The following is a 20,357-nucleotide window of genomic DNA, read 5'->3' on the forward strand; positions in this document are numbered from 1 at the left end:
TTCACTTTTAAATAGTCTTCATAGAGTCAAGTCAATATTTTTCTTCAAACGAGCAGCCTATGGCAAGACATGTAAAAAAAAGTATGCCTGGTGAAGAGTTAACCAAAAATGTTGGCACTACAAGCATGCTCAACCATATGCGATTGAAACATGAATCCGAAACAACTCCAACAGCCCTAGCATAAGATACCGGTAACCGTTTCTTTTCAGACGAAAGCTTCTGTTTTTTTGATCACTTTAATATCAGTGAGTGTTGTTTTAATGTTGATTTCATGACGTCCTAATTTTTTCATATTTTTTATTATTTCAGATGAACTTTATTTGTAGTGTGATAAGTTAATATAAAATGAAATGAAAAGTGCAAACCAAAAATTAAATGAATGAAACCACATTTTGTTTTTCTTTTTATTAAAATTTCTGATATAGCACATTAATCAACACTTATTTAAGGATGAAAAACAGAGATGGAAATGGCCAATATGACAATTACCCACGTACAGGGTATATGAACAGTTTTCTGAATACTCCAGTACATGATTGGAAGATTTTTTTAGTTTTACCCTTGTTGCCATCCCATTTTTCTTCGAGTCTTACTAGTTATAACTTATGATATTATTGTAATCATCATTGATTTCCTCCATTGATTATTCTCATGTTCTTCCATTTTCCAGGACCTGTCAGTAGACCATATTGGAGGAGATGGAATGGGAACAGTGTACATAGACACTGGAATCACCATGGAACTCGCCCAGAAGTTTACCCGCACTTATGTCCAATCTTCTCTCTACATTGATGGCAATGTAAGCTTCCCAGCAACAGTTACTGCTGAACAGACAGTGACAAGCGTGGGTAACATTATAGGTGTAGAACACTGGTACAGCCGAGGTAATACAAAACTAATGGCAACAGGACAATCAAAATGCACAGATGGAGTTGAACATGCTGGCGAATACTACTTTTCCACATTTACAGCCCTAAGTGAAGGGGAATTCACATTCTCTGATACAACCTACAATGTCAGTGAAGGACTAACCATATTTTTGGACACACTACACATGGAAGGCCTGTCCCATGGCTACATTAACAGTTCCTGCACAGTGATCAGCAGAGTCCTTGAGATTGAAAAGCAGTCCTTGCTTGATGGGATGGGGCGGGGCTACATTACCAATGATGGCCCCGGGAATGGATGTACCAGCGGTTGTGGCTCAGGAGGTGGACATGGTGGAGCAGGGGGCCAGTGTTCTGGCTGTGGCAGCTGTGCAGGTGGATTGGCATATGACAGGTGAGGACATATTTAAATGTTCAGCAAAATAACCAAATTCATTAATCAATCCATGCAACATGTTTGGCCATCTGGTTAAAAATTATATTTTTCTGTCTAGGGCAAGTTATGATCTCAACAATGTGCAATGAAAGTCTTTTTTGCAATTTAACTTAACATATGACATTGAAATTGACCAAAAAAACAAATGGAAAAACAATTGAAAAACTTATCTTCTTTCTTTCCAGCAATGTCCTGCCTTCTCTGTCAGGCAGTGGAGGTGGTACATGTTCTCACGGTCATGGTGGAATGGGTGGTTCAGCTGTCCGGCTCGTGAACACCTTCACGGCAGTAGATGGTAACATTGTGATGGATGGTGAATCAAGTAAAGGTGGAGGAGGTGGTGGAGCAGGGGGTTCGATCTGGCTAGACAGCATGGTAGGGCCTTTATGTTTTAGTGTGTCTTTAGGAAGAAAAAAAAGTTATCATAGCACTCTGGTTTTGATTGTTTGACAATAACTTAATATTAATTAAAAATATTAGCATCAAACTTGGTTACCAATTTTGACTATGTCTGTATATATGTACATGGGTTCAGTACACAGCTAAAATGTTTTTTGAATTATGTGCCCCTTGGTCAACTGAGAAAAATGTCTGAAATATGTTAAAGTGCATTATACATGTACATGTAAGTAGTTGTTATTCCTACTTACAGAATAAAATCATTATTCTTATAATGTTTCCTAGATAATGCATGGCTGGGGCACACTGGGAGCTAATGGTGGTTCAGGCAGCAGTGACTCGTGCGGCACTTACAGTAGCCACCAGGGCGGGGGAGGAGGAGGGGGTAGTATACGAACCTGGGGGAGCGATTTTACCAGTAAGCTCCTTCTGCATCAGAGAACAGTCTTGCCTGGTACTGGGTATCGCAATGGGAATAGTGGAACCCTATATAGAGAGAGTGGGAATGTGTGCAGTGGGAGAGGACTGTTCAATGAATCTTCTCTACTGTGTGAATGTGATGCAGGTTTTGTTGGCTATGACTGTCAGTTCCAGTGTGATAGTATCTCAACATGCTCAGAAAATGGTGTCTGCAATGACAAAGGCCAGTGTGAGTGCAATACAGGCTATGTTGGTACCCACTGTACTAGCCAATGCCACCGTGACATTGACTGTAATGGAAATGGTGAATGCTCAACCTGCGGCCTCTGTGTCTGTGACCCATGTTTCTCCGGCCCAAATTGCTCCATTGAATGTAGCGGGTTTGGTTCATGCTCAGCTAACCAGTGTGTCTGTGATGCCTGCCACCTTGGAGTGCAATGTGAGTCTGAATGCAACAACCATGGGTCATGTGATTCCGGTACAGGAACATGTACATGTGACAACAACTGGGGAGACTTCAAGTGCACCAGAAAAGGATGCCCGGGGCCAGACCTCAGCTGTAATGGACATGGAGAATGCAACTCTGGAACAAGCACCTGCTTCTGCAGAATTGGCTGGGAAGGCAAGTGTTAACGTATTATCAGTTAAACATATATTGAAGCAAATTGCCATAATAAAAGGCACATATTTCATTTTCCTTATTTATATTCATGTTAAATACCATAAATTTATTTCTAAAATAGCTTCACAAAATAAAAAAAATAAGGCGCCCCCTTGTGATACTTGTCTTTATGGAAAATGATATGAACTGGACAATAATAGACCAGTTGAAAAAAAGAAACTGTGAATGATAAGATATTTGCTCAAATTTTTATAAAGCTTCAATTTAGCAATTCCTTGTTGCTCACCTCAGTTGATTAAAAGATACACACTAGATAAATTCAAGAGATAAATTCAAGTTACTTAAAATGGTTACTTTCTAATACCTTCTTGTATAAAGTTGCTGTTTCTAGAGTTATTTAAGAACTTGAGGTTTTTTTGCATGCAAAGTAACTAATATATTTATTGATGTTAACTAACCTGTAAACCTAATTGATTTCCTGCAGGTGACGACTGTGGTACCCCAGACTGTCCAGGGGAACCCAACTGCAATGACCAAGGACACTGTAACATCAACTACGACCCACCTAAATGTACCAACTGTGATAGTGAATGGATGGGTCCCGCTTGCAATGACCCCTGCGTTTATGGAACGCCCAATGAGAATGGGACATTCTGTAATTGCTCTCAGACCTGTTTCCACGGGGCTGGATGTAACATAGAGTGCTCTGGAAATGGGATCTGTGCTCCAAATGGCTCTGGAGAATGCTTCTGTGATCCGCTTGTTGGCTGGGATGGAACTTACTGTGAAATTCGAGGTATTTTTACCTTTTTTCTGCATTTAATTTAATATTTATATAATAATTGCTATTTATAAATTATTATTGAAAATACAATTGCTGTGTTAGTCTTTAAGTGTGACAGTGAATATATGTAGTAAAAATTGAAAGATTAAACAGTGTTGCATAAGATGGTATCATTTTTAATTGATAACTTTGAAATTTAAAATTGATGGTTCTTTCGATATAATTCTGTTGATCACTTATCATGTTAAAAAACCATTCAACCCTTGACCACAGGCTGTCCAAGACACCCAGTGACCAATGTTCAATGCAGCAATAGAGGCAACTGTGACTCTGAGCGAATGCAGTGTGAGTGTGATGCTGGATGGGATGGTGTTGCCTGCCACATTGCCGACTGCCCCGGGCCAACCAATTGTTATGAGCGTGGCACGTGTGATGAGTCTACGAGCCCACCGAAGTGTGTGTCTTGTGACGCCAACTGGATGGGTGAAGCCTGTAATGACCCTTGTCTGCATGGAACTCAGACACCAATGGACAGTGGTGAGCTAATACCAAATGTGATATAACTTTGAAATACAGGTTTTGATAAAATATCCATAGCATTTAAATATTGATTTGAGATTCAAATTTTCATGTACAAGGATATTCTGGCTTATATGAAAAAATGATTACATGTAAATAGTGCTTATTAAACAATAATTGTTGAAACTAATTTTGGAAAAAAGGTGAAATTTCAGCGATATTCATAATAATGTTTGAAATGCTCAGTATTTGCTACTTGAAAAAAAGAACCAAATATATATTTATATGTATAGTAATTCCTATAGTTATTCACATGTGTTTTCCTTTCAGGTATCTGTGAGTGTGACTCCGGATGGACAGGTGTGGGATGTGACTCTGAGTGCTCGGAACATGGCAGTATCGATCCAGGAACTAACATGTGTGTGTGTACGTACGAGCTGGGCTGGAAGGGAGAGGTGTGTAACATACCTGGCTGTCCTGGACTTAACAACACAGACTGCAGTGGAAGAGGTATGTGGGAAGTTTACATTGTGATGAATTGACACTAGAAGAGGTAATATTTCAATGAAGCTACAGAAGAAAGTTTAAGTTGCAAATATTAATAATGCCAGGGCAGCATGCCAATAGAAATCAAAAGGGGAATCTGATTATCCAACATTTTATTGGGCTCAAAAAGTAAACATTACTCTGAATTATTGGTCGTATGATCAAAGTTAGCATTACTCAGTACTGATAGATTGTGGATGATTGGCTTGTTCAAAAGTCTGATTTTACACTCCAGAGTATTTAAAGATGCACTATTAATCCCAAATAAGATTTATCATATTTAATACAGTTGTTTTAATTTGCAAAAAAGGATTAAATGTCAAAAACAATGGTTCTTATGAAAGATACCGTATTTAATTTGAAAAAAAGGTGCAGAAAACATGGTATTTCAACCTTATGAGACAATAGTGGATCACAGTAAATCTTTTAGCATTCACCAATCATTTAATATTTTTGCGTTTTCAGGTATTAAATACACGGTTATAAACTTCCTATCAGTAATTAAATTTTTTCGATAAATGCATTATTTAGTTAGAAGTTAAAGGTTTATCACTCAAAATTTATGTTTGTTATACATGTGAATGTATTAACTTTGAATAAGAGTGTCACTTTAAACAAGACAATCACAATAGTAAGGATTTAGGCTTGTTTATCCAAATGATAACTTTAATGACAATCAGCCAATATTTCAACCTTATTCCAGGTGGATGTGACAGTACCTCAGCGACATGCACATGTAACAAGGGCTGGCAGAACATTGGTTGTGAGGACGCAGACTGCCCTGGCGACCCTGACTGTAACAACAGGGGAACATGTGTGGACACTTTTGACCCACCTGAATGCTTGTAAGTATTTGCCTGGGCTTTTTATCCTTGAGCCATTACTGCCTTGTTTATTGGCATGGTCACAGTAAGTTTGTGGCGTGGGTCCTTTTGTTCGGGCTGAATTTTTAAGGGCTCTATCTTGACCATGAATTTAAGGATTTAAAAAAAACTTGCCATGAAGGTTCACCATGATGAGTTGGCATATTGCGCACAAGACCAAGGTCTGTTCATCAAAGGTTATGGTCAAGGTTAGAGGTCGAAGGTTGAAATGATCACTGTTGATAGGACTGGTCTGGACCAAACCTTATCAGGGATTTTTCTTTACCATGCAGTATAGGCTTTTAAAAAACATGCAATGTAGGTTCATTTTCATGAGACATATTGTCACAGGCTTCATGTATTGTTCAACTCCTTGTTATATTGTCTTGCAATTGCAAGGAAGAGCATTGTGTTTGTGTGAAGGCTCTTTAAATGGGCTTGTCATGTCCCCATTGGCATCTAGTTAAATACAGATCATGGTAAATATTTTCTTCATGGATAAATTCCATATGTAAGCATTACTATTACATAAAACTGTGTGAACTTTATTCCCAGGTGCCAACAGGGTTGGTTTGGCGATGCCTGTGAGGAGGAGTGTGTTAACGGCTTGGTGAGCCCCTTGGGTTCTGATGATTGTGTTTGTGACCCAGGCTGGGTAGGCATCAACTGTGATGTGGAGTGCTCACACCATGGAACCATTGTCAACAACATGTGTCAGTGTGATATTGGCTGGCGTGGAGGGGTATGTGATATCCCCGGCTGCCCTGGAGTTAACAAGGACTGCACTGGACATGGGAACTGTAACACAGAATTGCACGAGTGCACATGCTTCAGCGGCTGGACCGGGGAGGTGGATGGAGCGGGTGTTCTTGACCCAATGTTGAATGCCTGTGACGTTCCAGATTGTCCTGGTAGTCCTGATTGTAATGCCCAGGGCACTTGTGATGATTCATACACAACTCCCAAATGTGTTGACTGCAATTCTGGCTGGATGGGCGCTGCTTGTGAGGAAATCTGTGATGCAGACCATGGCGCTCAAAGCCCTATGAACAGTGGTTTCTGTGAATGTGATAGCTGCTACACTGGGAAAGGCTGCAATGTTGAGTGTGACGGGCATGGAACTTGTACTGAAGGAAAATGTGTATGCGGGGTGGGATGGCGTGGAACAAAGTGTGAGGTTCCCGGTTGCCCGGGTAACGTGACTGACTGTACCCTCCATGGCGTCTGCAATACAGCTATACATAAGTGCACATGTACTCCAGGTAAAAGATAATTTGTTACTAGTGCTCTTAAATAGTAAGTAATCGTGTTTTGAAATACCTTTTATAATACACGGTTGGTTGTCCGGTTAGCGCAGTGGTTAGCGCACTTGCTTTTCACCAAGGCGACCCGGGTTCGATTCCCGGCCTGGGCGCATGTGAGTTTGGTTAGTGGTCACCAAGCCGGACAAGTGGGTTTTCTCCGGGTTCTCCGGTTTCCCCCACAACACAAGACCACACTCTCGCACAACATCGTGCCAACGAGAGTGATTAATATAAGTTGCTATAGCTTGTTTCAGAATCGTTGTAAAATTAAATAAAGTTTAAACTAAATCCTGAAATCAGGATTGAGAGCTTTTAACTAGAGATTTGCATCATAAACAGTAGGAAGTACCTTGGAATGAATATCAAAGATTATGGAAACAATTCTAAAAGTGGTCTAAGCTCCTTTACACTGCTTTTGGCATGAATCCCTCACACTCAAACAGACCCTGGCTATTTTACATGATTGGCAATTATCAGCTGTTAGAACTCGTGATAATATTTAAAATAAACAACTGAAATAAAACTTTTTAATCAGTCTCTTATGTTGAATAGATAGAAAAGGCCAAACTATTCTGATAAATGTCAATAATTATATTGCTACTCAGATAAATGTGGTGATCAAATACCCATAGTGAGAAATTCATTAATTCTTCCATGCAGGTTGGATGGGAGATGACTGTGCGACCCCGGACTGTGGAGATGGTGCATGTTATGTGGACGAGGGTCGCGGCCTGTGTGATGGCTCTTCTGGCATCCCAGAGTGCATCTGCAATATTCCTGATGTGAGTATACAGCTGTCTTATTACCATTTTATTAATGTCCGAATAGTCAATAAATGATTTGTGTCACTCACATAATTATTGCATTGTACCTAAAATATGACCATGATATCCCATTAGATTAAAGGATGATATCAAAATAATTCAAATACTAGTGAGCTGAATTTAAAGTCATTATATATTTCATAACTTTTAACTGAATATACAGGTCTAGCTCCACAGATTCTTCGAGTCCTCATTCTCTTATTTTCATTACTAAATACATGATTGTACCTGTCAAAGTGACAAACTGGTCACATCAGGGTAGTAAGGTATAACAGTAGCCCGGTATGCTCAATCGTAATGGGATGTCCCAAATATGAGCCCAAACTGGCTACCTTGTGACTTAAAAAAATGCAACAGAAAGAGTTGAAATGACAATCGGGTTTAAGCCCTTAATTTTTGGGTTAAATGGAACATAAAAGGGCAATGAAATTTCCAGAAGAAAATTCATAGTTTGAGTTTAAGAAATATTGACCGAGTACATTTAATTTGCATTCCTAGGGCTGGTACGGACTTGACTGTGACAAAAAGTGTGAGAATGGCACGGTGGAAATGACGAACAATGTGGGTGGAGAGTGTGTGTGTGACCCTTGTTATAATGGAGACAGGTGTCAACTTGAGTGTTCCACAAACGGGGTCTGTAATGAGAACGGTACCTGCGATTGCTTCAGAGAACCACGTAAGTTCAGATTGAAGAAGTTATTAAACCCATACCTGAATAAAATGCTAAGTCTTGGTTCTAGCTCTTTGAGCTTAAGTAAAAGTAATATCATTTTGAGTTCATTACCAAATATTGATTTTATTTTATTTTATGTTGAAAAAATAGTTTAATTGGTCTGTAACAATACTGTTCCTTGATTGTTAATTTTGATTGTAATTTCTCATTTTTAATGAAAAGTTGGAACAAGTAATTGACCACCAGATTTTAACTTTTGACTTTCAAAGTGAAGGAATTTAAATTATGTTTTGTTGAATAAACATTTGACAACTTCAAGTTACATATTGCAGACAATGCGTATGTCGGTACCCTATGCGAGACAGAAGGCTGTCCAGGTGAGGAGGGGAAGTGTACAGGGAATGGTGACTGTATCAACATGGTGTGCAACTGCTACCCCGGCTGGCAGTCAGATGACTGTAGTGTCCCTGAGTGCCCCAATGATTGTAACAGTGAGTAGTTTGGTAACTTGTATGGGGGATTGTGACTGTATGGTGTGAATTTCCTACCCAGGTGACTGTAGTGTCCCTGAGTGCCCCAATGATTGTAACAGTGAGGAGTTTGGTAACTTGTATGGGGGATTGTGACTGTATGGTGTGAATTTCCTACCCAGGTGACTGTAGTGTCCCTGAGTGCCCCAATGATTGTAACAGTGAGTAGTTTGGTAACTTGTATGGGGGATTGTGACTGTATGGTGTGAATCTCCTACCCAGGTGACTGTAGTGTCCCTGAGTGCCCCAATGATTGTAACAGTGAGGAGTTTGGTAACTTGTATGGGGAATTGTGACTGTATGGTGTGAATCTCCTACCCAGGTGACTGTAGTGTCCCTGAATGCCCCAATGATTGTAACAGTGAGGAGTTTGGTAACTTGTATGGGGAATTGTGACTGTATGGTGTGAATCTCCTACCCAGGTGACTGTAGTGTCCCTGAGTGCCCCAATGATTGTAACAGTGTAGTTATACATTCCAAGTTGAGGTTGTTTGGTTGAAATTACTTGTATAGGGAATCTTAGAGATAACTCTGTACAAGTATCAGATGTGCTGTATGACTTCTGCCATAAAAATCATCAATTATTGCAAAAATAGAAGCATGGAACGTTAAAAGGTATTTCTTCAACTTTAAATTGTTTTATTGAATTTTCTAGAGCACAGTACTGTTTGGAATGTAGAGGTTGAAATCGATATATAAATCATGCAGTCACTGTAGAATGCTTTAATTTCAACAAAAAGCCTGTTATCTACAAAGGGATTAAATCAGCATTTTAGAACTTCTAATGCACATTGTTCAAGGTCAGTAGATGACTCCTTGATTTTGGGGGTCAATGGCCTTGGCTTAACTGAAGTATTAATGGGCACTCCCGACAGTCCACTCATACCATTTGCAGAATATTACTGTTTGCTAATATTGGATATTTTTCCCATTATGTCACAAATATAATATGGCTTTCTCCATAGAAAACATTTTGTTTTGTTTTAGGTAAGTGATTAACATCACGAATCACATCATGACGTTCTAAACACTAATCTCACTGAAAAGTAAAATAATGCAAAAAAAGTTTCCATGAATTGAATTAACAGTTTCTCCATGAGTGATTTTTTTGAAAATTGGTACACATTGCCACTATATCTTTTTAGATCGCGGAGAGTGTGTGTACAACACAGAGATAGAGGCAGGGGAATGTATGTGTAACGAGTCCTGGATTGGAAATGACTGCTCTGTACCCTGTGTAAATGGAACCAACAATGGTGATGGGGTCTGCCAGTGTACATTCACATGTAATACAGGTAAGACTAGTACCTTATTTAAATAGAACCAACATAAGTCATGGCAGCTTCCAGTGTACATGATCTGTAATACAAATAAGAAAGGTTACAGTTCTCAACTGAAGATAATAAATAGGTGCGGTGGTTGGACTTTTTCGTTATGTGACTGGATTTTAAAAAGGTTATGCTTTTACTAATATGGTAGTTTGAATCACGATTTTATTGTTTTATTGAGGAGTTGATTTATTTAGGCAATTCTACTCAGTTCAGAAAATGGCAACAGGTGATATCTTTAAAAAGAACTAATTATAAATGCCTCTCACTGAACAGGTTCCATGTTTAATTCTTACTAAAGAGGCTTAGTTGCTTCTCATAATAGAAATCGGGTATGTCATTCATGCATTGATTTAAGCACTATTCATATCACCTAAAGTTTTTTTTAATTTATGGTGTTTTACAATTTTACCACTCACAACAGTCAGCTGGTTTCCTGTATATACCTTGAGCTGGTTTACTGTACATACTGTGAGCTGGTTTACTGTATAAACCATAAACTTGTTTACTGTATATGCCATGAGCTGGTTTACTGTATAAACTGTGCGCTGGTTTACTGTATATACCTTGAGCTGGTTTACTGTATATACCATGGGTTGGTTTACTGTATATACCGTGGGCTAGTTTACTGTATATACCATGGGTTGGTTTACTGTATATACCGTGGGCTGGTTTACTGTATATACCATGGGTTGGTTTACTGTCCATACCGTGAGCTGATTTACTGTACATACCGTGAGCTGATTTACTGAATTTACTGTTAGCTGGTTTACTGTTTATACCATGAGCTAGTTTACGGTATATAACATGAGCTGGTTCACTGTATTTACTGTTACTGGTTTACTTTTATACCGTGAGATAGTTAACTGTTTATACCGTGAGCTGGTTTACTGTACATACCCTGAGCTGGTTTACTGTACATACCATGGGCTGGTTTTATGTACATACCGTTGGCTGGTTTACTGTATATACCATGGGCTGGTTCACTGTATATACCTTGGGCTGATTAACTGTACATACGGTGAGCTGGTTTACTGTACATACTGTGGGCTGGTTTATTGTATATACCGTGGGCTGGATCACTGTATAAACCGTGCGCTGGTTTACTGTATATACCATTAGCTGGTTCACTGTTTATACCATTAGCTGGATAACTGTATATACTATGAGCTTCTGGTTGACTGTATATACTGTGAGCTGGTTTACTGTATTTACTGTGAGCTGGTTTACTGTGTATACCATGTAAATGAATGCTTCATATCAAATGGGTTCTTGGTTTGAAAACTTGCAAGAGAGATTCTTAAAATGACATCAGTTTCTGCAAAAACTGTCAATGTCTAGAAACTGATAAGTGTGTTGCTATATGTGTAATAGGAGTAAAAAAAATCGTTTTATTTTAACAGGCCTGTCATGTGATGGCATCTGCAGTGGTAATGGTGAATGTAACAGTGAAGGGGACTGTGTTTGTGACTTTGACCTTGGGTTTAAAGGTATGTATTTGACCATGACTACAAAAAAGTCTTGTATAAACTGTATTAATTAGTGCATTTTAATTTGTTCTTGATAGCATGTAACAACATAATTATGTTACTGTATAAACATTTAAAAAGGCAGGGCTGAAATTCTGTTAAGCCAGTTCATGTAGAAATACCAGCATGATTCTATTTAATAATTGTATGGAACTTTAGTTCAAACACTAAACCATGTATTTCAAATGTGTTTATTACTGTCCTTGTTTTAGGCGAGAAATGCACAATAGATGGTTGCCCGGGCTGGCCAGACAACTGCATGAAACATGGTACATGTAACGCGGCCAGTGGGGAATGTGAGTGTGAACAAGGCTGGAAGGGGAATGCGTGCCATATTGCGGACTGCAACTGTAATGGGGTAAATGCCACGTGCGAGATGAGAGATGGCGATGAAAAGCCCCGGTGTTATGATTGTGAGGCCCCTTACATTGGAGACAAATGCCAGTTTAGGTAAGAAAATTGTTTTGTTTATAATATATTACACTGATTTATGTTTAAAAATTAGATCAATAAAAACATCAGACTGAAATTATAAAAAGATTAACATTTGCCACCTTTCTGCTGTTGTATAATTCCAATAACATTTATAGCTTGTTTTGGGTTATTTGTAATGGAATTGCATCTGAAAAGATAATTAGGCCTAAAAAAAAATTTGTCTGTTTCGGGTAACCCGACCCTACCTATAAAAATGCGCCGACCCTAACTATTTTTTTCCGTGTCTGAGCAAAAAAAAAATTTGTTAGCAAATAGAGAGTAACGAAGGGCAGATAAATGTGAATTGGGTGATCAGAATTATTGTTTATATGATAAAACAAAGTCAGGCAATGACAGTAATGTAGGAAAGACTGTCATTTGCATGGAAACATTCTGAACTTAAGACAAATTTTTTGGGGAAAAAAAAAAAAAAAATTCCCTACCTACCCTACCTAAAAATTTTGGGAAGGTTACCCTAAACAAACAATTTTTTTTTTTGGCCTTATGTAGAAATATGAAAATCTTTGCCTAAATGTATTGGCAAGACATAATACATTTTGAACTACATGTATGCTGTCATTCTTTTTCAGATGTGTCGATGGAGTTGAAAACCCAACAACCTTTGAGTGTATCTGTGATGCGTGCTACAGTGGAGCTGAGTGTGACTCTCTTTGTAATGGACAGGGATCCTGCAATAACGGAACCTGTGATTGTGGCTTTCATGGCTGGAGGGGAGAGTTCTGTGAAAACGAGGAGTGTCCCGGCTATGACATCTCATGCACAGGTCATGGTGACTGTATTCCAACTGGAGAATGTAACTGTTACACAGGATGGACTGGCAACGGCTGTCATACCGTACAATGCCAGAATAATTGTAGCGGCCAAGGAAACTGCCTGCCCTTGGAGCCACCAGAAACTCCAAGGTGCCAATGCAATGAGGGCTACTTCAAAACTGACTGCAGCAATTTCTGTGACCATGGAACTGTAATCAAGCCAGAAACCGAGGATCTCTCCACCTGGTACTGTGAGTGTGATGCCTGTTATACAGGGGAGACCTGTAACCTTGAGTGTTCCGGACGGGGTTCGTGTGATGCCAGTGGCCAGTGTGACTGTGGGACGGCAGGATGGAGGGGAGATAACTGCGAGAAAGCTGGGTGTCCTGGGTTGGCTGGCACAGACTGCTCTGGGCATGGAGACTGTATCACATCATCTGCTGAAGAAATTGGTTAGTTTTCTTTTTGTTTTATAAATTTTGTAAGGAAAATTGTTTCTGTTATTTTCCCTCGGTTTCATAAAAAAAAGCACATTGTAGAAATCAAACCTCTGAAATTAATTATTTTTATGGCTAAACTTGTTACTTCTAATTCAAGAGCTTTGTAGGTTTTGGTTCTTAAAATTTAGCTAGGTAACAATAAGAATGATTAGCGTGATGTTCAAAGAAAATTATTTAATTCCACCCTAAGACTCTTAGACATTATAATTTTATTGTATATTTGCTTAAATGTTTTGAATAAATATTGTTTAAGGTAACCAATACATAAATATGTTAATTGTGGATGCCTGATAATCCAATATTTTTTTGGTTTTATTTGAAACGGTTTATGTGCAGAAAAAAGTTATTTTTTGGAAGAAAATAGTATAACACACAAGTTTTCAATGGCCTTGCGAAGTAGTGAATTTCATATCTGGTTTCAGTTGAAATAATGAGCGAAATCATAAACTTCAATAACTGTGTGTATAATGTAGTTGTCATTTATTTTACACAATAAGCAATCAATACCCTTTTAAATTTGAAAATACATGGTGTAGCCAGACATCAACATTTAAGATTGTGCAAATGGAGATATCAGAGAAAACAAAACAATTCAAGGTTAAGAAGTCAATCTCATCAATATCCCTTTCCCATTTCAGGAACTTGTCAATGCCAGACATACTGGGTGGGTGAAGGTTGCTGGACAGCAGAATGTCTCAACAACTGCACAGGGCGTGGCACTTGTAACAGCACAGTGGAAGTGCCCTTCTGTACCCACTGTGACCAGGGCTGGATGGGGGCCGACTGCAGCACACCATGCCATGGCATACAAGAACCTATGGACAGCGGTGAGAAAAATGATATACATGTGCATCTTTATCTGATTTTTGAATGTGGGGCCTGATGCACAATATTTCTTTATGGAAAACTTTGAAAATCTTCTATTCAGAATCTATAGGCTCAATTTCAAAATAATATCACGGAAATATTTCTAGGGTGACCCACTATAAATTCCTTCACCCCATGTTGATTTATTAAAAAACATGGTTGCCAAATACATACTTGCATGTTTTAATATGCCTGTTGTACGGCAGGGGACGTCTAGTATGTTGTACGATTAATAACTGTTTAACTCTTTGTCCAAACAGGTGAGGAAGTGTACATGAAAGCTGCTCTCTCACAGGTTGAATGTCTTGACAACTAATTTATTTTTTGTCTTGGAACAAGCCATTTTTTGCGAAATCCATGGAAACCAGTTATATAAGACTGCTGACAAAAATGTTTTTTTTTATATTTAAGTTCAAAAATTGATGATTTATGCATTTTTCATAAAACATTAATTTTCGAACGGAAATATGATAATCTATGATCTAATTTTTTGTCAGCAATCTTATTTCATTGGTTTGCAGATATTTATGCAAAAAATTGCTCTTTCCAAGACAAAAAAAAAGTTGTAAAAATGGTATATCTGTGAGAGTGCAGCTTTAAGTCCATGTATATTTGTTTGTCCAGGGTTCTATGTGACTAGTAAATTTCTCCATTATTTTAAGTTATATATGAATATTTATATTAGGGTGGTTTGGCAGCATGTCCATCAAGTCATCATTGAAAACAGTGAAATCTTTTTTTTATAGATAAAGGATGAATAAACTGGATTAAGTTTCTGTGGTCATTAAAAAGATACATGAAATATTCCATTTACTTTTTACTTAACTAACGCATTATCTACGATCAAACTTCTTATAATCATGCAGGTACCTGTGTGTGCCAGAGTAACTGTAGAAGCGAGGATGACAACTGTGAGGCTATATGCAGTGGACACGGCACATGTAATAACGATACGGGTACAGACTTCTGCGTGTGTGATGATGGTAGTGGGCTCAATGTCAATGGCTACTGGGGTGACCTGTGTGAGGAGCGAGGTTGTCCAGGATTTAACATAGAGTGCAGTGGCCATGGGTTGTGCATCCAAGGGAATTGCCAATGTAACACTGTATGTGGCTTTAGCTTTAATTTTTTTTTTTTATTTCAAGTTATTATGTATTGTAACTTGGAATCATTTACATTGTACATGGAGTTGCACATAATTTCAAACTATAAAAATACTATTTTAAAGTTCTAAATATTTCCTTTTTTCAGATCATGTATGTAAAAGGTTGTTATTGTTTATAATTGCAACTCACAAAACAAACATTATCTTGTACAAAATATTATTTTTTTAGGGCTGGGGCCTAAACAGGACCTACTGCCATGTGGCAGACTGCCCGGGAAGCCCTGTAGACTGTAGTGGAAATGGTCAATGTGACATCACTGGTGCTATCCCAGTCTGTGCATGTTATGAAGGCTACATGGGCTCCGAGTGCCAGTACCGGTGTGTGCATGGTACCTCCCAGAATGACATCTGTGTCTGTGACCCTTGTTACACCGGGGGAGCATGTGATGAGCTCTGCAATGCGCACGGCTCCTGTGACAACAATGGGACATGTGACTGCAATCCAAAATACTGGGGTAAGGTTGCTTACTTCTATTTTGTCTTATTTAGCCCAGACATTATTGGGAAACAGTAATATTCACATTAGAATTAGAGTCAAAGCCAATCGAGATTGGCACGCATAATGTTTTTATATTTCCTAAATTCCTTCATTTAGCATGGAATTATCTTGACCTTTCAGAAATGTTTCTCAGAATTCTTCTAGCAAATTAAGATGGGATGTAACATAGATCTACATATGTATCTAAATTCAGGCACTATGTGTGAAGTCAAGGGCTGTCTTGGTGTGGGAGAGAGTTGCTCAGGCCATGGTCTGTGTAACCAGGTGGACCAAGTGTGTCAATGTGACTCCTACTGGACAGGTGATGACTGTAACTCCTGGGACTGCCCTGGGGACCCTGATGACTGCAACAACAGAGGTGGGTGGGGTAATGTTGTATATTTTGGTGGTTGAGTAGGTAGAGAGCTGCTCATCAGGTAACAAATAACATTTTTTCGAGGATAATAAGTGATCAAAAAGGTGTTAGGTTAGATGATAAAAGTAATAAAGTACATATGATGATGTGAGAACTTTGATTTATACATTGGTAAGGAAGATCTTGCTTAGATATTTTTGTGTATGAAACTTCACCAGTTTTGTGATATTATCACCATTATTGTTCCATTTTTTATTAGGTGAATGTGAGGGTGACACTTACTGGCCACCCAAGTGTTTGAACTGCACATTGTCCATGGGAGACTCATGCCAGTATGACTGCATTAACGGACAGGAGGTGGAGCTGTTCTCTGCCGTGTGCACATGTAACACATGCTTCTCTGGCTTCTCCTGTGATGTCGAGTGTAGCACAAATGGAGAATGTGCTGTGGACAAATCTGGCAGTGAGGTATGGTTGTGTGATATGCATTGTAGTACATGTATTTAAATATTGATAATCTAATGATGCTTCATGAACATTTGGTTTACATGTAACAAAAAATAAACCTTTGTGTCTTACATTTCTATACATTAATCTAAATGGAGCCATAAGTTAAATGATCTAAGTTAGTAAGAAGCTGAAGAATTTACACAATGATGTGAATATTTTCAGTTTTGCAACTGTTCAGCAGGATACAAAGGAGACTTCTGTGAACAGCTTGACTGTCCAGGTATATACACTGTTTTATTTATCAAGAACTCAACAATTTATGCAAAAGTTAGTATGAAATACCCAAACACAACATGTTAGAACACAAGATGTGAGAAAATTCAAGATTTATTTCTTTTTAAGGATCAATTTTGGCAAGCTTAATACATTTTTTGAAGCATTCTTACCCACCAAAACATTTTATTAAGAATATATTATTTACTGTTGCAAAGATAAAAGGCTCAATAAAAACATGCCCTTAACATCAAATCTGGGATTTAAATTACTTATAATGCTTTTTGATATGAATTTCTTTACTTATTATATTTATCAACAGTACTTACATGTTACTCTGTGTAAAACACTTCTCTCAACTAGAAATTATTCAATTCAAGCTATTATGTACCTAGAAAATTAATATATGCTGTAGACACTGCAAGTATTTAAGATGTGTTGGTATCATACAATTAAGAAATATTTTGATGTTCTCATATTTGAAGTCCATAATTTATTGTAACAGGCATATATCATGACATGCCTTTTCTTCAGGTGAACCAGACTGTACGAGCGACCTCCACGGGACTTGTTCCATCAACAATGGTGTGATAGGGTGTGTGTGTAATGGAGGGTTTGGAGGGGATGATTGTTCCACACTACTCTGTCCCGGCTCTGCAGCTGGCACTCCTTGCAACAACAATGGTAAACCTATAAAGGCTTTTGGGGAAATATCTGTAAACTACTATGTAAATAGTCCGGTAGTTTGATTTTACATGGTATGATTCTTGAGGTGTCTAAACAGTATATTTACATTTTCCTATTGTATTCTATAAAGAAAATATTGCATTAATTTACCGAATTGGCAACAGGTTTTGACTTCATTGTTTGTATTTGAATTATGCTCTAATTGGATTAGACTCAGTCACATTGATTGCACCAAAGGTAAAAGTAGTGACAATAAGTATACATGTGCACTTTGTTGATTTGAATGCAATGCCTTCCTTTAAGCAATCAAAGTTTAAGCAATCCTTTGTAAAGTGTCATAATATTGTCAAATACGGTCAGTTTTGTTTTTTGCTATGAAACATGTTTTATATGTAACTCAACTAATTTTCTTACAGGTGACTGCCTGCTCATGTCCGGAGCTAGTGCCCCATCATGCGAGTGTTACCATGGTTTCACAGGTCTGGCATGTGACCAGTGCACAGCCAACTTTGTGGGCACCCAGTGTGAGCGCTGTCAGGACTTCTACATTGGCTACAACACCACATGTGACACGCTCTGTGTGAATGGTTATGCCACTGAGTATGGTAGGTGGAAGTCCATACTGTTAAAAACTATACATTTATATGAACTTATAATTGATTCTTATGTTTTGTATGGTTTCCTTACAATATATTAGGCCACAACAAATTGATCATTTGTTCTACGGATTTTGCCCAAAAAAAGTAGGAGCGAGCGAGCGAAAAAAAAATAAAAATACTTTTTTTTTAATTTAACCCTTTAGCGCATGTATACGAGATAGGCCGACATAGCTCATTACCAGATGTATACGCATTTGGCCGACCGTATCCATTACTGGATGTAAACGCATGGCCCGCATATTTCAATAGGGTCATTTCAATATTTCAATTTTGCATCTTTCTTTTTGTAAACAATATCCCGGATGTTTATAAAATTAAAGTTTAACCTTTTGTGTATTGATTTTCCCTTGAAAATATCGTCTGCTTAATTGAGAAGGTGTTTATACTCCCAATCGCAGGTGTGATATCCCATTGTGACGTAATAAGACCACGAGCTAAGTACTGTATGGAATTTCCCCCAAATTCATTGATGCGTAAATCATTAAATATATTACGTCAGTTCAGTTTACCATTAAAATCAATTGAGATTATATTTACTTAAAGGTAATATTTTGTTTACAAACAAAAGAAACAATTAGTAAATGAGAAAATGATGGGTAAATTTTCTGTGAAGCTTATATAATGTCCATCATAGTTTTGGCTGTAAAATAGGTCATGTGCAAGCGTTTTGTTTGATCTAGATCTTTTTACTCATACCGGAAAATCATTTATCGGCTTTCTTTTTTTGTAAACAATTTTATGAGGGGGTAATAAAGTTAAACAGACACATTGGACTGGATCTCTCAGCTGGATGACACCGGATATTCTTGACATATTTCTGTGTATTAATACACAAGAACATAAATTGTCGGCTTTTTAATCCAGATGGGTTTTTTTTATGATAGGGGTAATAAAAATTAGATCGATCTCAGCATTTTATTACCCTTTGATTTAATGCAATTATGACATTTCAAAGAAATGTTACAAATCCATCTTGAAAATACATTCACAGCTGAAATAAAATAATTTAATATTTCATCATTGACACCATTTATTAGATAATTTAATTATCTATAAAAAAATGAATTCACATAAAAAAGATTTGGACACAATTATTTGGAGTAACATTGATTTTAAGGTCATACTGCTGTATTCATTTTCTCATTTTCAAATATCCAGAAAAGTACCTATGCAGATAAGGACTGCTTATCAGTAAGATGGCTATTGACTGGGAGGTGTAATCTGGCCACTTGTCTATGTGCTAAAGGGTTAAGGCAAATCAGAGGCGAGCGCAAGGCGAAAAATTAAAAAAAAATAAAAAGTATATTTGTTACCAAATTTATCATACAATTATGTCAAGAAATGCTTTTTAATTGCAAACATATGTTCAGTTATTAATGAAAAGGTTTTGATTGTATCACAGTGACATGTAAATCTGTCTCAATATTTAACAAATGGCAATAAGGTCCAGTGCTTTACTATTAATTTTAATTTAAACGTGGATTATTGTAAAGACAACATTCCTCATAGTAACATACAATTATTCGAAGACCAAAAAGAAAACTATTGTATTCATTCCATAACTTACTATTACAAAAAAAACAACATTTTAGACTTGTAAGAGTTATTCATGATTTGAGTATTTCTAAATATTGGGTCAGGTCTAAATTTGAACCTCTTGAAGCACATGATTAAATTGGTGTCAACTACTAGTGACTTTGACATTTCAGAAGATTGAAAATGTAAATAACACAGAGAACATATCTAAAAAAGACACTATGGATTAAATTGCGGGACAACATAAATGAAGCAGTATCAAACAAATCTGCAAATGTGGCACCAGTCATTATATTAGAGCAGGTGGTGGAATAAAGATATTTCCCTTTAAAGAACCCGCCTTTAACCCGAACCTATGGTTTATAGGTCCGTGCCTTGAAAAAGAATATCATGTCGGCCTCCATAGCTTCAATGCCCATAAGAAACAGGCCACTTTAATTACAGGCCATTTTAT

General features: G+C 37.6%; 1 protein-coding gene across 1 annotated transcript in view; it reads left to right on the plus strand.

The window, feature by feature from the left end:
- LOC128217628 (uncharacterized) overlaps nt 1-20,357 on the plus strand; it is a 57,957-nt gene that overhangs the window by 6,562 nt on the left and 31,038 nt on the right. The window contains exons 6-28 of the mRNA XM_052924894.1: nt 672-1,282; nt 1,510-1,699; nt 2,009-2,765; nt 3,250-3,561; nt 3,823-4,086; nt 4,399-4,578; nt 5,318-5,459; nt 6,033-6,739; nt 7,442-7,563; nt 8,104-8,281; nt 8,611-8,769; nt 9,954-10,103; nt 11,540-11,626; nt 11,878-12,115; nt 12,730-13,364; nt 14,051-14,239; nt 15,146-15,384; nt 15,614-15,899; nt 16,137-16,301; nt 16,558-16,766; nt 16,971-17,028; nt 17,556-17,705; nt 18,125-18,313. Coding sequence (XP_052780854.1) covers nt 672-1,282; nt 1,510-1,699; nt 2,009-2,765; nt 3,250-3,561; nt 3,823-4,086; nt 4,399-4,578; nt 5,318-5,459; nt 6,033-6,739; nt 7,442-7,563; nt 8,104-8,281; nt 8,611-8,769; nt 9,954-10,103; nt 11,540-11,626; nt 11,878-12,115; nt 12,730-13,364; nt 14,051-14,239; nt 15,146-15,384; nt 15,614-15,899; nt 16,137-16,301; nt 16,558-16,766; nt 16,971-17,028; nt 17,556-17,705; nt 18,125-18,313 — 6,217 coding nt within the window. The remainder of the gene's footprint in view (nt 1-671; nt 1,283-1,509; nt 1,700-2,008; nt 2,766-3,249; nt 3,562-3,822; nt 4,087-4,398; nt 4,579-5,317; nt 5,460-6,032; nt 6,740-7,441; nt 7,564-8,103; nt 8,282-8,610; nt 8,770-9,953; nt 10,104-11,539; nt 11,627-11,877; nt 12,116-12,729; nt 13,365-14,050; nt 14,240-15,145; nt 15,385-15,613; nt 15,900-16,136; nt 16,302-16,557; nt 16,767-16,970; nt 17,029-17,555; nt 17,706-18,124; nt 18,314-20,357) is intronic.

The sequence above is a fragment of the Mya arenaria genome, chromosome 14 (genome assembly GCF_026914265.1).
Source record: "Mya arenaria isolate MELC-2E11 chromosome 14, ASM2691426v1".
NCBI classification, from domain to species: Eukaryota; Metazoa; Mollusca; class Bivalvia; order Myida; family Myidae; genus Mya; species Mya arenaria.